The following is an 18,471-nucleotide window of genomic DNA, read 5'->3' as shown; positions in this document are numbered from 1 at the left end:
GGCTCTGCCTCGGAAGATTCCTGACATCATAAATAAGAGTGCCAATTACTAAATCAACAACAGGAGTCACTGTGCACTTACTCTCTACGTAGGATCTCTGTCCTTAATGTGTTATACTATGGGAATTAATGGTAAAACTAGTATTCAAACAGTATGTTATACTTTGTATGTAGATGTGGGTGCAATCTGTTGAAATCTTCACTTAGTATTAACCAAGTTGATCTTCTGTATATAAAGATAATTAAAAATGAATCTTAATGAAGAATGGGATTGGAGAGTGATTAGGAGATGAGATGGTTTGCAGGTGGGAAGGTGGTTATGGGGGGAAAAACCGCTATAATCCAAAAGTTGTACTTTCAAAATTTATATTTATTAAATAAAAGTTAAAAAAAAAGAAAATGTTTCTGGAAAAGACCCGGGAGGCACAGGCAGTCAAAGCCAAAATCAACTATTGGGATTGCATCAAATTGAGAAGTTTCTGTACTGCAAAAGAAACAGTCAGGAGAGTGAAGAGACAACCGACAGAATGGGAAAAAATATTTGCAAACTATGCAACAGATAAAGGGTTAATAACCAGAATCTACAAAGAGATCAAGAAACTCCACAAAAACAAAACCAACAACCCACTTAAGAGATGGGCCAAGGACCTCAATAGACATTTTTCAAAAGAGGAAATCCAAATGGCCAACAGGCACATGAAAAAATGTTCAAGGTCACTAGCAATCAGGGAAATGCAAATCAAAACCACAATGAGGTTTCACCTCACCCCGGTTAGAATGGCTCACATACAGAAATCTACCAACAACAGATGCTGGCGAGGATGTGGGGAAAAAGGGACACTAACCCACTGTTGGTGGGAATGCAAACTGGTCAAGCCACTATGGAAATCAGTCTGGAGATTCCTCAGAAACCTGAAGATAACCCTACTGTTCGACCCAGCCATCCCACTCCTTGGAATTTACCCAAAGGAATTTAAATTGGCAAACAAAAAAGCGGTCTGCACCCCAATGTTTATTGCAGCTCAATTCACAATAGCTAAGACCTGGAACCAACCTAAATGCCCATCAACGGTAGACTGGATAAAGAAATTATGGGATATGTACTCTTTAGAATACTATACCACAGTAAGAAACAACGAAATCCAGTCATTTGCAACAAAATGGAGGAATCTGGAACACATCATGCTGAGTGAAATAAGCCAGTCCCAAAGGGACAAATACCATATGTTCTCCCTGATCGGTGACAACTGACTGAACACCAAAAAGGAAACCTGTTGAAGTGAAATGGACACTATGGGAAACGGTGACTTGATCAGCATAGCCCTGACTGTTAATGAACAACTTAATACATTATCCCTCTTAGTAGTTTTTTTGTCTGTTCTACTTAATATGACTGGTTTAATTCTGTAATTAATACACAGTTATTCTTAAGTGTTGAAAATTAACTGAAATGTGATCCCTGTTAAACATAAGAGTAGGAATAAGAGGGGGAAGAAATGTATAATTTGGGACATGCTCAAGCTGACTTGCCCCAAATGGTAGAGTTAGAAACATACCAGGGGATTCCAATTCAATTCCATCAAGGTGGCATGTACCAATGCCATCTCACTAGTCCAAGTGATCAATTTCAGTTCACAACTGATCATAATGAAAGGACTAAGAGTGAAAGGGAGCACATAAACAAGTCTAGTACCTGCTAACACTAACCAATAGAATAAATAAAGGGGAGAGTGATCCAACATGGGAAGTGAGATACTCAGCAGACTCATAGAATGGCAGATTTCCTAAACAGCACTCTGGCCTCAGAATCAGCCCTAAAGGCATTCAGATCTGGCTGAAAAGCCCATGAGAGTATTTCAGGCATGGAAAGCCAAGACATTCTGGCAAAAAGATCTCTGTGAGTGAGATCCCAGTGGAAAGAACAGGTCTTCAAAGAAGGAGGTACCTTTCTCTGAAGGGAGGAGAGAACCTCCACTTTGACTATGACCTTGTCTAAACAAGATAAGAGTCGGAGAACTCAGAGGGCTTCCATAGCCTTGGAAACTCATGACTGGTGCATAGGGAGATTACTGATGCCATAGACAGGAGTGTCAATTGGTAAAGTCAACAACAGGAGTCACTGTGCACTTACTCCTCATGTAGGATCTCTGTCCTTAATGTGCTGTGCATTGAGATTTAATGCTATAACGAGTACTCAAACAGTATATTTCACTTCGTGTTTCTATGGGGGTGCAAACTGTTGAAATCTTTACTTAATGTATACTAAACTGATCTTCTGTAAAAAAAAAAAAAAAAGAAATTATCAATTCCCAACTTGACTCTCACTGGGATTAAACATGACAATAGGTCTGATCTGATTTCATCATCATTTAAAAAAAATCATCTATTATTTTTCACTTTATGTTTCTGTGTGGGAGCAAACTGTTGAAATCCTTACTTAATGTATACTAAGCTGATCTTCTGTATATTAAGATAATCGAAAATGAATCTTGATGTGAATGGAAGGGGAGAGGGAGTGGGAAAGGGGAGGGTAGTGGGTGGGAGGGACGGTATGGGGGGAAGCCATTGTAATCCATAAGTCGTACTTTGGAAATTTATATTCATTAAATAAAAGTTAAAAAAAAAAAAAAGAAAATGGCTCTGTATCTCAGTTAAGCTTCTCTGATCATCACTGATAACCTCTGACAAGATCAGATGCTGTCTACTTCTCAAATAATGGATCATTATTTTTGTTAATGATGATGATAATGATGGTAACTGACATTTCCTCTGAATTCATGGTGCATCATGGACTTTATATTACCATGGAATCCCCAGAACAATCCTATGAAGATATTGACCTCATTTGCTGCCGCAGGGACTTAAACATTAGAAATGTTAGGTAATAACATGTTAAGTCACAAAGCTAGTAAGGGCATAGGCCACAACCAAAGCATTTGCCTTTCTAATCTCAAACCTTGTGTTCCCGGCCACTGCATTTAATGCTTCTCTCGTGAAATCAGTTTTCATCAAATGGTGGCCTAGGAAACTTCTATTTTCTCTTCTTCATGGGCAAAGGTGCAGCTTACATAGTTTAAGACTGGCTCTTACAGTTACTAGCTGCACCATTTCCACTGGGTTATTTTACATTTCTAAGTCTCAATCTTCCTTCTATGTCACATTAAGACACTGTCACTGACATTGTGGGACTGGTGATGATTAAGTTAGGCAGCCTAATTAAAAAGATTAGCCCCTTAGAAACACTCAACAAATGTGAGTTTGCTTTCCCTCCTCTTAAATATATTTCATCTGACATCTCCTAGACAGAATAATTTCCTATAATTTATATAGACACTTCACACAACTCCACACACCTTAAGTGTGGGCTGCACACAGGGACTCATTTCCAAAAACTACCATGTGAAAATGGAGAAAATAGAGCAATTGTGCAGTGGAGAAAGCTAGCAAACACTACCTCAAGGTGCTCAATATTTCCACAAACAAGAATAGTCCAAGTTCATAATATTTATTCTTTTTAAAGCACATTTATATAAAGAGAACAGATTTCATGTATTTCATATCTACAATTTTAAGCACTTAAAATTGTATATACTTCTCACCCTCCCTCTCTCCATCCTTCTTCCTTTCTTTGTTTTTCTTCCCTTTAATTTTTGACACAACACACTTTCAATGTACTTTAGAGTCACAGGCTTAATTGTCCACTAAGGAAAGAATTCAACAAGTAGAAAATAGAAACACGACTGTTACACAGGAGTATAGACAAGAGCTATCAAATATCAAATAATCAAATAACAAGATGTCAATTTCAGTAATACATGTTACATTTTTGTACTCTATATTGGCTACCACAAATCAAAGAAAAATATAGGTATTTGTCTTTTTGAGTTGGGCGCTCTTGATATAATGAGAAGGGTATAATGAGCTCTATAATGTCCTTAAAAGTAAATACCTGAATAATGCTACTATAAATTGTCAGAGTTGTCAAACAATTTGAAATCCATTTTGGAAAACAGAACGAAAGTTCCTCAAAAAATTGAAAATAGAACTACCATGTGATCCAGCAATCTCCCTACTGGGTATACATGCAAGGGAAATAAAATCAGTATGCCAAAGAGCCACTTGCACTCTAATGTTTCTTGCAGCAAAATGCACAATAGCCAACAAATGGAAGGTTGATGTACAATGTAATACTTTATCCATTTTAGTATTTTTTTTGTTCTAGTACCATTGGTTGAACTCTGTAATTAACACACAATTATTCTTAGGTGTTTAAATTTGAACTGAAAAGTGATCCCTGTTAGGAATTTGGAAAACATTATGCTGAGTGAAATAAGCCAATCCCAAAGGGACAAATACCACTTGTTCTCCTTGATAGGTGACAACTAACTGAACACCAAAAAGGAAACCTGTTAAAGTGAAATGAACACTATGAGAAACGGTGACTTGATCAGCCCTCACCCTGACTGTTGATGAGCAACTTGATATGTTATCCCTCTTAGTATTTTTTTTTGTTTGTTCTACCTAATACTTTTGGTTGAATACTGTAATCAATACACAATTCTTCTTAAGTGCTGAAACTTAACTGAAAAGTGATCACTGTTAAATATAAGAGTGGGAATAAGAGAGGGAAGAGATGTGCAATTCGGGACATGCTCAAGCTGACCTACCTCAAACGGTAGAGTTAGAAACATACCAGGGGATTCCAATTCAATCCCATCAAGGTGGCATGTACCAATGCCATCTCACTAGTCCCAGTGATCAATTTCTGTTCACAATTGATTGTAATGATAGGACTAAGAACCAAAGGGATCACATAAACAAGAATAGTGTCTGCAAATACTAGCTGATAGAATAAAAAAGGGAGAGAATGATCCAACATGGAAAGTGAGATACACAGCAGACCCATAGAATGGCAGATTTCCTAAACAGCACTCTGGCCTCAGAATCAGCCCTTAAGGCATGCGGATCCAGCTGAGAAGCCCATGAGAGTATTTCAGGCATGGAAAGCCAAGACACTCTGGAAAAAAAAAAAAAAAAAAAAAAAAAAAAAAAAAAAAAAACCTAAATGAAAGATCTCCGCGAGTGAGATCCCAGTGGAAAGAACAGGTCATCAAAGAAGGAGGTACCTTTCTCTGAAGGGAGGAGAGAACTTCCACTTTGACCATGGCCTTGTCTAAATATGATCAGAGTCGGTGAACTCAGGGGGCTTCCATAGCCTTGGCAACTCATGACAAGAGCCTAGGGTGATTACTGAGGCCATAAACAAGAGTGTCAATTTGTTAAGTCAACAACAGGAGTCACTGTGCACTTACTCCTCATGTAGGATCTCTGTCCTTAGTGTGCTGTACATTGAGATTTAATGCTATAACTAGTACTCAAACAGTATTTTTCACTTTATGTTTCTGTGTGAGAGCAAACTGTTGAAATCTTTACTTAATGTATGCTAAACTGATCTTCTGTATATAAAGAGAAAAGAAAATGAATCTTGATGTGAATGGAAGGGGAGAGGGTGTAGGAAAGGGGAGGGTTGCAGGTGGGAGGGACGTTATGGGGGGGGGGAAGCCATTGTAATCCATATTCTGTACTTTGGAAATTTATATTCATTAAATAAAAGCTAAAATAATAAAAAAAATAAAAAAAAAAAAAGAAAGAAAGTGTGGTACATATACACATTGAAATAAACATGGATAGAACTGGAGGCCAATTTGTTAAGTGAAATAAGCTAAGCACAGAAAAAGACAAGTATCACATGATCTTCATATCTGGAATCCAAAAAAAGTTTGATCTCATAGAAGTTGAGAATTTAAGAGTGATTATCAGAGGCTGGGGGAGAAAGGGGAAAGAAGGGATAGAGAAGGCTGTTTAATGGTTTGAGTTGTACTTAGGAGAAAGTTTTGATGTTCTATTACACAATAATGCTATAAGGTGAGTATAGATAATGATAATATACTACTATTTCTTTATTAAAAATAGAAGAAAGGATTTTGAATAGTTTCACCATAAAGAAACATTAAATATCTATATTACACAGTGTTTTCATGTGTTGACACATCACATGATACCCCATAAATATGTACAATTTTTATGTGTTAATTTTTTTAAAAAAATTAAAAGACAAATTTGGGAAACTGTCATAGTCAAGAGGCACATAGCAGCTGTACAAGTAAATGGAACATGATGTATATGATATCCTGGAACGAAAAAAATGACATTAGGTAAAACTGAAAAAAAATGAATGAATCACAAACTTTCACTCATGGTAACAAAACTAATTTGGAAGTTGTAACAAATATGCCACACTAGTGCAAGATAATGATAATAAGGGGCCTGGGTGTGATGCATGTAGGCTCTTTATATTATCTCTCAATTTTTCCATAAATTGAAACTTTCAAAAAATAAAATGGATTTATAAAAATATACCTTGCTGAACAAGAAAAAATTGGGGGTAAATAACAAATCAATTCTTTTCTTCAGAAGAGGAGCCACAAAATGGTGATTAATATTATTTCGTGAGTATCTGTAGTCTATAAATAATATGTAGGACTCCATCAAACGTTAGCATCCTGAGAGCTCCTAACTTTTGTATTATGGCTTATATTGCCACAGTATAACAAAACTATAGATCTTTTACAGTTTGTGCTTTGGAATATTTTAAACGACCCTTCCATCACCAGTGCCTGTTGAAAATACATCTGTCAGAGTAGAGAAGACACGGGCATCAGCCAAGTACAGTGGTTCAAGACAGCATACTCAGCATAATGGCAGCAGGAAAAGATGCAGTTGAGATCCACTGATGCAGACTCATTATCTAAAACTGAACTTGGAATAAATGCATAAGCTTTAAACCAAGAAACAAATATCCTTGACAGATAGCACATGACAATAACAGGAGATGCAGTTCCAGACAGCCCATTTAACCTTTTTATATGAAGGTTTATCCCCAGTTCCTCAGACAGCAGCTTTCCAGATGGCCATCTGAATCTTTGATATATCCTTTAAAATTTATGGCATGTACATAATGTTTGCATTGTTCTCATCTAGTAGAACTCAGTCTTAACAGATCCTTTTTTTAGCAGCAGAAAGTTCAGAGTTAAATAATACCCTTTGCTGTCATTACCTATCCATAACTTGAATTCAAGCAATTCTATTTGATTATTAGATTCACATTTCTAAACTTCCATGAAGACAGAGTCATAAATGGGATATCTCCTCACTGGAGATGCTGTTTAAGAGGTTTATTTCTGATTAGACATGCTACAAAATCAGCACATGCTAATTTTCAACTCCTGAAAATAAGTTGGAGTAAACTTAATCTTGCAGGGCAACATTCTAAAGAAAAACTATTAATTATCAATAAATGATTAGCTAAAAGAATTTTGCAGTAAACCTAATAAAGGCCATACAGTAATATATAATTTCAAAAAGTAAATTTGCATCTTTGAAAAATAAGACAACAAACTTCTTGCAATTTAATTAGTTGGAACTTTGAACAAATCCTGTTAGGCATGGTAGCTTTTTAGTTTAACATTAGTCCACAAGAACCTACATAACATAATATGGCTTAGGACTGCCATAGTATTTAACATGAATTTGTGAAAGAAATAGGCCTAGTATTTACCTGAACAACTAAAATTATACTTCCCACTTTGGTAACAGAGCAAATTCTTCTCAACCCAAATCTGTCAGTGGTGATTCCCAGTACTGTGCTGAAAATCAAACCCTAAGAAGTTCAAGGAGGAATTAAGAGAGGTCCAGTGATAGATATAGTCAAGGGCCAGTGTCATGCTTGCAACCTTTGCACATGCACATGGCCTCGTGCTTAGAAAGGTCTCCAATTTGGTTTAATGCTGTGCTGTCATCAACTTGAAACTACCAATAACTTTTAAAAAGGGGTCTAACATTTCACTTTGCCTGGATCCCTGCCAATTATTTATATGATCCTAGACGCAAGACTTCCATGATATGGATCATGGTGAGACCCAAAAGCAGCAGTGTGAAGCTGTAAGAGGCAGGGATGTAATTCAGAAAAACTCCTTACACACATGAAATGGGGCAGCTAATATTTCTTATGTATTTGAGTGACTGAGAGATAACAAGTGCCCATGAATATAAGAGAAAGAGAGGAGGGAGCAACCATGCTGATGATAATAAGACAATTTTTCAGTATAGAGTAGGTCACAAACTATTCTGAATGCTTTGCATTGTGTAAATTAGCTCATTTAAAAAAAAAAAAAAAACCTCAGTTACAGAAAAGGAAACTGAAAAACAACATTCAATAACTCAGTTAAGATACCATAGTTAGGGGTTGGAATTGTGGTGTAACTGGTAAAACTGCCACCTGAGACACCAGCATCTCACACAGGCGCTGGTTCAAGTCCCAGCTGCTCCATTTCCAATCTAGCTCCCTGCTAATGTGTCTGGGAAGGCAGTAGAAAATGGCCTAAGAGCTTGGGCCCCTGCACCCACATGGGAGATCTGGATAAAGTTCCTTGTTTTTGGGTGTGGCCTGGCCCAGGCCTGGCCATTGTGGCCATTTGGGAAGTAAGTCATAAAATAGAATCTCTGTCTGTCTGTCTGTCTGTCTCTCTCTCTCTGTAACTCTGCCTTTCAAATAAATAAATAAATCTTAAAAAAAAAAAAAAAGATCTCACAGTTAGTAAGTGGTAAACCCAGTCAGCTTAGTTACTGATTCCATGATCTTAATATTGCAGCAGGGTTAAGGATACAAACAAATGATGACTGAAGGGTTATTGACATTAAATCACACTAATGCACTTGATTCAGTGTTTGGTAACTGTCATGACTTAGGAAGATAAAGTTTGCTGAATTTTATAATAATGATAAAAATTGTTTATTCTTTTCTTAAGTCATTTATCATGTTCTAACACATGGGTTGCATTTAACATTTTTCTTCTTAAAAGTTCCCTTTAAACTATATTATTTGTTTTATTTGTTCTTCTCTGGGCTGTAGGACCTACTATACATGTCCTTTAGATATATATTGAATGAATGAATCAATGAGTGAACAAGACAGTGATAACCTAAAAGCTAACTATAAGAACAAAATAAAATATAAAATAAAATATTAGGTCTTGCTGAGAGGGAAAAAATCTCCAGACAATTTGATAATGCATTGCTATTTATACAATATATTTTTTATTTCATGATTACCTATAGTATGACACCCTAATTTTGAAACCACTTCTCTTACCTTGCTGATATCATCAAGTGCCTGGCTATTGACATTTTCCTTCTGGATGATGTTCATTACATCAGTACGAAATTTCTTGGCATTAAGGAAAACAAGTGGGTTGTTTACTGAGATGATTTTCACCTGCCGCAGCATTTCCTTTCAGAGGAATAAAAGGAATAGATTCAGATCTCTGAATTCAATAAGGTATGTAATAGTTATAGCCAATGGGTGTAAAATTTTACAAATCCAAATGCCACTCAATTGTAGAAGCAATGTATTAACTACCATTTTCATTATTAAAATTTATTTAGATATTAATGTACTGCCATACTTCTTAGGGAAAATATGTACTTCACCTTTACTAAGAAACATTAATTACCTGTGAACCAAGCCTAGAATATTCAAATACCAGGAAGATCTAGCCTACTAAAAAACCACTTTTATTCAGCCGATCAGTTGAAAATAATTTACTTAGCCATCACTATTTTTGAAAAATGAAAATATGTCATAAAACGTTGAATGTCTACCATTTAGCTCATAATAGCATAGATTTTTTTCAGCTGAAATGTAACTAGAAAAAGAGGAGAGGTACCGTCAGGAATGTTATTTCACTTTGTGCAGTCCTAGATTACACTGGTTTGCAGGAGGTAGGTGAGAGATTCAGAAAATGAGAAGAAAAAGTTCTGACACAAGCATGTCTGCATTGGCCATTTCCTCAGTTATTACTGGCCTCACTTGCTGCTGTGCAACCAAACCACCTTCTCTATGATCTTTGGGACAAATGGTTGATCTAGAAATTGACAGGGCGGTAAATTCTGTGAAATAATAACTGCTTACTAACTAATACAGCAATAAAACTCCTTCTGGTTTTAGCACTAACTTAGAGGAGACATAGAAAAGAGGCACGCATACAGGCAGAGGGAAAGAAAGATGAAAGGAAAAGAAAGAAGGAAGAAATGGAGAAAAATATTAGATAAGTGATTGGGACAATTCATTTAACTTCTCTCAGGTTCTTCACTTTTCAAATTAGGTAAATATTTAAAGCTAGCCATCAAAAATGTTTCTTTAGGTATAAAACTAAACACTAGAAAGTGAGAAGATTTGCAACAAAAAGTCAAGAAAACAGACTAAATTGCGAAACTGATTTTTCATCATGAGAGAAACCCTTAAGCAACAGAAATAAAACATTAATTCTTGGACTTCTCATAGTTAGGTATCAAAAAACATCAAATCTTAGATCTACCCACTAATCACACCACATGATTGTGCTAATATGCTCATATAAGGTAATATGAAAATTTATATATATATATATAGAGAGAGAGAGAGAGAGAGTTCCAGAAAAGACCTTCTCAATGGGGTTGAATTCACTGCATGGGAAGAGATTTCCAAAATGGAAATAGGTATTCCATATAAAGAGGGGTTAGAGAATACATAAAAAACATAAAAAGATGATCATTTGTTCTAAGTTAGCTAAAAACTTGACCTAATTGTATTCAAATCTTGCCCTTAGTTTTTTTGTCCTCATTTTTTGACACAAAGCACTAAATAACTAATGAGGTATAATATTTTAAATAACATGAGATTTCCATGCAACAGTTATAATTCGGGGGCGGGGAGGCAGATGACTAGACTGGAACCAGAATCAAGATTGAGACGCAGAGAAAACTGGCACTTCCACATTCAGACCCTAATTCACAAGAAGGTAAGGAATAGACAGATTCATTCACTAGTGATTTTTATGTTGAAAACAGTCACGGTTAGAGCATGCGCACATGCAGGATGGGTATACAGAGGACTTCAGGGGCCCACAAACTAAGTCTGAAACTTTATACAGACACTTCATGGCCATAGAAATTATAAGGTAAAAAACAAGGCAAAGTGAGTGGAAAACTTCAGCCTGGAACACCCTAAAAGTCTCTGAATTCAAATAGCTCTCTGTAAGTGTATACTTTCCACACTTGCTAAGAACACAGCCCATTGCCCTTGGGAATCACTGAAGGCCTCCTGACTCTGTGTCCTACTTTCCAGAAAATTGGAAATACCCTGACATTGATTCTTCTTGTAGGAAGCTGGTTCTCTCCATTCTGAGGGGAATCACGTGGTACCGAAACCAGTGAATGTGAAAAATAAATGAGATGGAGTTAGTCAAACATTTACAAAATAGGTTTAAAGAAAGGGCATTTTTTTTTAATTTATTTATTTGAAAGACAGAGTTACAGAGAGAGGTAGAGACCGAGAGAGAGAGGTCTTCCATCCACTGGTTCACCCCCCAGATGGCGCAATGGCTGGAGCTGCACCAATCTGAAGCCAGGAGCCAGGAGATCTTCCAGGTCTCCCACACAGGTGCAGGGGCCTGAGGACTTGGGCCATTTTGTACTGCTTTCCCAGGCCATAGCAGAGAGCTTGATTGGAAGAGGAGCAGCCGGGACTAGAACAGGGCCAATATGGGATGCCGGTGCTTCAGGCCAGGGCTTTAACCCTCTGTGTCACAGTGCTGGCCCCGAGAGGGCATGTTTTTTTAAATAGCAAAAATAATGGAAGTCAATATTTCTCTCCCTCTCTTTAAACTATTGTGGTCATCCCTTCAAACTAGAACCTAGAATTCAAATACTACCAAATACGCTTCCTAAGCATGGGTAAAGCAAAACAATTTATGTGAGCTGTTTTCTGAACCAAGTCTCCGAAGATGGGCATTTGGCACAGCTGTTAAAACGTCCCTCAGGGTGCTTGCATTCCATATTGGAGTACCTAGATTCAAGTCCGAGCTCTGCTTCCTATTAATGCTTCATGCCAGTGCATACCCTGGGAGGAAGCAAACACATGAATCCTAGCCATCCACATGGGAGATCCAGATTGAGTTCCAGTTCCCTAATCTCGGCCACGCCCAGCCCTTCCCAATGAGGGCATTTAACAATGAACCATCAGAAAAAAGTTTGTTCTCTCAGTGCTCTCTCTCTCTCTCTCCCTCCCTCTCTCCCTCTTTCTGCAACTTTCAAGTAAAAAATTTAGGTATATATAAAATAAGGTGTCCACTATGAAAGAATCCAATCATATAGGCATTTCCAGAATCATCAGAATAAATGACCCTCTACTAAAATACTCTCATCCAGTTTTAAAAAGAAACATACCAACAACAAGATGAGCCAACTAAGCTTTATTCCTTTCTTATTCTCTATTTTCCTCCATCCTTAATTTATAATAGACTATCAGTTCAGTTTTGATTACATTATATAAATTTAGTACTGAAAGAGATGTCCAAATGCCTGAACTAATAAGGGCCATGATTCTACTGTGAGCTATATTTCTATGAGCAATGATGTGGTCTTATCTGAACACTCAATCCATAGAGATTTTAATTTGTTGTATTGATTTTTTGCATGTCCATTGCCAAGTGTTTGGTGGTCTTGTATAACTGTTGGAACTTCATGCTAATGAAAAATCAAATTTTCATGTTTTAAATGTCATAATTTATCTGCTTCTTACAATATCTGAATTTATCACCCACAAAAGTTATTAATAATTACATAAAGAAAAATGAAAATAAACTTACTTCATCTATTTCTGTCTTCACTTTAAATTCCATTTCTTTCATGTTTTTTATGCTTAGAGTCATTGACCTAAAATAAAGTCAGATAGAAAATAAATTATTTCTTAATCACTAGATTAATAAGGAAGCAACAAAATTGGTAAGCAGTTTTATCTTAACAATTAGAACATGTCTGAAATGATTTAGATCCTATGACCCATTTATTCATAAAATATCTGTGATAGTCCAGAATAGTGGATAACAACAATGGCACCTAAGTAGAGATTAATACATGTAAATTACTTCCCTGGGGTTCCCAGAGATCATTATCTGCAAGCTACAGAAAGTGGACGGGTAAAGCATTGCAAAAAATGTCCACAGAGCACATAATATTTGATAAGATTTTACGTTTAAGGAAAGGAAGTAAGGAGGGAATCAACAGCACAATGGGAACATATAATAATGAGTGTGTATATGTGTGTAGATTCCAGTAGGTAAACACTCCGGAAGCAGAAAAAGAATTGATCAAAACAAGGAAATGGTTCGTGGAAGTTTCATAAGTACACAAAAAGAGACAGTGTATTATTCAACAATTTATCTAGAAATTATGTATATGTATTTTCTGAAAACTAAAAGTTCTTAGTTATTTAATTTTCCAAATGATAACATCTTTGTATGGTTTGTTTTTCATTGTATACCATATCCTTTCACTGAATTAAAAAATCTCTATGATGTAGTATAGTGTAGCTAAAGGGTTTATTTTGATAGATTTTATATATTCTCTTTTATAATGTTGATATTTTTTTCATAAAGCCAACAATGTTACATATCATATGTAGATAAAACATTTTCTAATCTGCCTCTGATTTGCTCCTAGCATACAAAACATGATTATAGTTTTATATATGTTATATGGAAATGAAGTAACTGGCAACATCATAAAAGAAAGATCTTCAAAAAGTTCATGAAAATGCATATTATGAAAACAATGTGCACGTATTAAATTTTTTTGCATCTTTTAATTCCATTTTCCATGAATTTTTGAAGTACCCTCATGCTTTGCTGCTGTGTCAATGTAAACAGAACATTTGAATCAGATCTTACCTTGGGAAGCGTCCTATCACTATAGCTATGGTACAGACAACACCAAACAACAGTCCCACGTTGGCAGCAAAGCAGATTGTAAACACATATGTACTAACCCAGATACCCTGGAAGAGAAACAGGAAGCACAAGATGTGAATCTCATCTTCTTTGTAATTGCTAAGGTCCTCACAATGTTATTCTACAATCTTATCACCTCCAAACCTCTAAGCAAGAATATGCTATTGATGAAATGAAAAATAAGGGCCCAAGAATATAGAAACAAATCCTAGCTCCCATAGAATCTCAGCAACAGAACTAGGAAATTTTCATTCTTTTATTTCCGTGCTGCCAATCCTTCCTTCAACCCAGGGCAAACACGATATTTAAGATCTGTAAGGAGTTGGTAGATGTGTGTGACTGAAAAGCATGCCATAATTTCCCACTGCTTTTTCATTGAAGGTAATAATATTTTTTTAAGATTTATTTATTTATTTGAGTGGCAGAGTTACAGAGAAGAGAGAGAGAGACAGAGGGAGATCTTTTATCTGCTGGTTCACTACCCAAATGGCCAGAGTTGGGCCGACCTGAAGCCAGGAGCCAGAAGCTTCTTCCAGGTCTCCCACATGGATGCAGGGTCTTAGTCCTTGGCCATATTCTGCTGCTTCCCCAGGTGCATCAACAGGAAGCTGGGTCAGAAGTGGAACAGACAAGACTTGAACTGACATCCAAATGGGATATCGGTGCCACAGGCAGAGGCTTAACCTACTACGCCAAAGTGCCAGCCCCTGAATGTGATAATATTATAAACAATTGCTTGCAGATTTTTTTATGCCTGACAATATTCTATTTTCTAAGATTGCTATAAAAACAACTAATGTAGTAGTTTAAAATGAATCAAATAATGCTAACATGTTACTCTTAGGTCAGTCAATATAAAAATCATTTTTTTTAACAAAGGGTCACTTATTGTGAAAACCACAAAATTAGATATGATTCTTGAGAACATTCCAAAAGATTCAAGAAACTCTCCTTTAGTTGGAATTCCAAAGTCATTGTAGTTTGGCCACCCCTTAAAAATTATAATTTGCAACAAGATATTATATTAGAATTGACATTTCCAGATTTAGTGATACCAAAAAAAATCTGTAAAAGCAAGATAATTAGTGAGATTCAGAAAATTATACTTCCTAAACACAAAATCTAGCATTTAACCAATAGCAAGCTCACAAAATTTTCAAATACTCGCTTTCCTCCGAATAGCCTGTATCACTTTTTCTGTGCTTACTATTCTGTATTGGTATCTTTCTTTTCCAATAATTGTGTTATCACTTTAAAACATAAATCCAGGGGCTGGCGCTGTGCGTAGCAGGGAAACTCACCACCTGCACAGTTGGCATCCCATGTGGGTGCTGGTTTCAGTTCTAACTTCTTGACTTCTGGTCCAGCTCCCCGATAATGGCTTGAAAAAAGGAAACAAAGGTGGTGCAAGTGCTCGGGCTCCTGCATGCAGGAGGAAGACCTGGATGAAGTTCCTGGCTCCCGGCTTTGGCCTGGCCCTGTGCTGGCCTTTCCTGCCATCTGGGAAATGAACCAATGGATGGAAGAACTCTGTGTCTCTGTCTCTCCCCCTCTCACTATAGCTCTGACTTTCAAATAAATAAACAAAACAAAACATAATCCAATTCCATACACGAATGGAAGCGTTTGAAACTACTCCATACCCTGAATGAAAATAGCATAGAATCTTTGGGATTGGGTTTTTTCCCCAGACAAGTTAGAAACATTTTTTTTTAACTTGGAACACTTTTCCCCATGTCTGTATTATCTATCTACATTGCACTTGAGAGATTAACAATAGATTATTTTGAAAATCTGAGACCTTGGAGGCAGATGAAAGGATTGTTATCTGTAAAATTCCTTTTGATATGGGAAAAACACTGTAGAGTGAAAGAGAAAATATATTTAAAATGACTCTCACATTAAGAGCCACCATCTACAAATTTATTGCCAAATTATTTATTTTGACATCATTTCCAGCCTATCATCTCATAGGCTATTCACGACTCAACAGTCATTTGAGTCTTCTGTTTATAGATGGTACATGCTTCCTTCCTACTGTATTCCATTGTATTCAACCATATACAAATTAAGATTTTAGTTTTTGATCATTAATTCAACTTTCTTTGATAACCATGAGTCTTTGCTCATCCCTGAATGCTGAGTCTGACTGAGACAGAGTAACATGCCACCACAGGCTCTATAAGTCCAGTTCCTGCTGATCAAGCTCCATGATTCAAAATGGCATAGCGAACTAAAGATCTTGGTCCCTGCCAGTTAATGTCCCGCAAAGCTGGAGGCCAGGATTCATCAGAGCAACCCAAAGTTTTGAGACCATCTGGTTCTATTTTTAAAGCATATTTACTCTCTCACAACATCATCAATAATAAGCTCGGCTCTTAATGCTTAATTATGTCCTGGGGCTACTCTTACAGCTTTGAAAAAAATATCAAATAGAAATTAATAACATAGATCAGAAATAGTTCCCTTGGTTAGAGTAAGTCCCAACAGTACTCTGTGACAGTTCCTGTAAAAGACCCAAATGTTGGTGTCACATTTATCAGGAATTGGGTAGCTCTTGGGCCCCTATTGTCTTTTATATTTTTCATCATGTGTTCTCAAATATTCCCTTCCTCCTTATTTTGCACTTATACCCTACAATCACAAACTAACCCCAAAGCTGATATTAAGTAGGGAACATATAAATCCTCGCTCTTTTTGAAAATGCATCAGTGTGAAGCACACTTTAGCAACCACTGAGTCACCTTGCCGCTCCATGACCTATTATACTACATTTTCATGACATCTTTGTAGATATGAATTCTATTCCCAGTTTTCAGTTACTCAAACTTAGCTCTGCCAGGACTGAATCTGGATCTCTATTTCCTCATTATTTCAAGAGATTCTTGTAGGTGTGTCCTTCTTAACAATACTTGCTTCCAGAATTAAATCATAAGGTGGGGCCGGTGCTGTGGCATAGCAGGTAAAGCCGCCACCTGCAGTGCTGGCATCCCACACAGCTGCTGGTTTGAGTCCCGGCTGCTCCACTTCCAATTCAGCTCTCTGCTATGGCCTGGGGAAAGCAGTGGAAGATGGCCCAAGTCCTTGGAACCCTGCACCTGTGTGAAAGACCCAGAAGAAGTTCCTGGCTCTTTGCTTCAGATTGGTGCAGCTCCAGCCATTTTATGGCCATTTGGGAAGTGAACCAGCAGATGGAAGACCTTTCTCTCTCTCTCTCTCTCTGCCTCTCTGTAAAATCTGCCTTTCAAATAAATAAATAAATTGTTAAAAAAAATCATAAGGTAAATTGGGTTTTTCCAAACCACTCAAGTTAGTTAGCATTTCTTCAAAAGTTGTAAATTACACATTCATCAAATTTGAAAAATTCCATTTCTGTTTCTTATAACTACAGACAACTTATGTTTAAATGCATTTATTATGATTTTAGAAAGGTAACTGATAAAGCATACAGGTCTCAGATAACTAAATCTATTTTCTATAAATAATGGTATTAGGGTTTATTTGGTAACATGTACTTAAGCCAAAGAGGAAAATTTTAGGTCAAATTTTTACTTACCCAATCAATTTTATCCACATTCCAATACTTTTTTAAATCCCGGAACTGTATTAGCATTCCTTTCAGTCCCACAACAATAATACTTGCAAGAACACACTACAAATAAAAAATAAGTTGATGAAGAAGCAAGACCAAAATTTTAGTCTAAATATAAAAGGTCCAAATTATTTTTATTTGCTTGGTTTTAAAGTATTAGAGAAAGTAATCATCAATAGGGTAAAATACATCCTATTCTAAAAATTAAGGCTAAAAAAAGGAAAATAGGGGCTAGCACTGTGGTATAGCAGGTAAAGTCACCACTTGCAGTGCCAGCATCCCATATGAGCACCGGTTTGAGTCCCAGCTGCTCCACTTCCCATTCAGCTCTCTGCTATGGCCTGGGAAAGCAGTAGAAGATGGTCCAAGTGCTTGGGTCTCTGCACCTGCATGGGAGACCCAGAAGAATCTCCTGGCTCTTGGCTTCTGATCGGCACAGCTCTGACCATTGCAGTCATTTAGGAATGAACCAGTGATGGAAGTCCTCTCTCTGCCTCTGCCTCTGCCTCTCTGTAACTCTGCCTTTCAAATAAACATATAAATCTTTAAAAAAAAAAAAAAGTAAAACAAATCTGAGGAATTCTAAGGGTGAATGTCACAAAGCTGAATGTGCCCTTAACTATGATTATTCACTGCCATTTGCTTGAAATGTGTTGGTTGTAAAATACACATATATATCACATATTTTTGCAATTTCTTTAACTATCAATTATCTAGTTCCACCTAAAGATATTCAAACAACTTTTGGAAACTAGATTTGATTATTGAGCAGTCTTCTCATGGAAATAATATACTCTGATTACGCAACTGAAGATTTAGAAACAAAGGAACAAAATTGCTCAGTTCTCTGAAGACTGGGGTATTCTTTGTATCACTTCAGGCTTTTGAAGGGCAAGGTGACTGACTGATACTAGTCGCTTCATATAAAGGATGTGTCAAGAGTGGGAAAACGTGTTTTGTTCAATAGCCTCTTGCCCCAGGACACATTTTCTAA

At 36.6% G+C, this 18,471-nt stretch overlaps 1 protein-coding gene across 1 annotated transcript in view; it reads right to left on the bottom strand.

The window, feature by feature from the left end:
* The window catches only part of SLC26A7 (solute carrier family 26 member 7), a gene marked incomplete in the record, with an annotated part of 135,722 nt that overhangs the window by 18,780 nt on the left and 98,471 nt on the right, over nucleotides 1–18,471 (bottom strand). Inside the window, 4 exon segments of the mRNA NM_001195763.1 lie at nucleotides 9,211–9,348; nucleotides 12,746–12,812; nucleotides 13,826–13,932; nucleotides 17,442–17,537. Coding sequence (NP_001182692.1) covers nucleotides 9,211–9,348; nucleotides 12,746–12,812; nucleotides 13,826–13,932; nucleotides 17,442–17,537 — 408 coding nt within the window.

The sequence above is a fragment of the Oryctolagus cuniculus genome, chromosome 6 (assembly GCF_964237555.1).
Source record: "Oryctolagus cuniculus chromosome 6, mOryCun1.1, whole genome shotgun sequence".
NCBI lineage: Eukaryota > Metazoa > Chordata > Mammalia > Lagomorpha > Leporidae > Oryctolagus > Oryctolagus cuniculus.
This window is presented reverse-complemented; position numbering and strand designations above follow the sequence as displayed.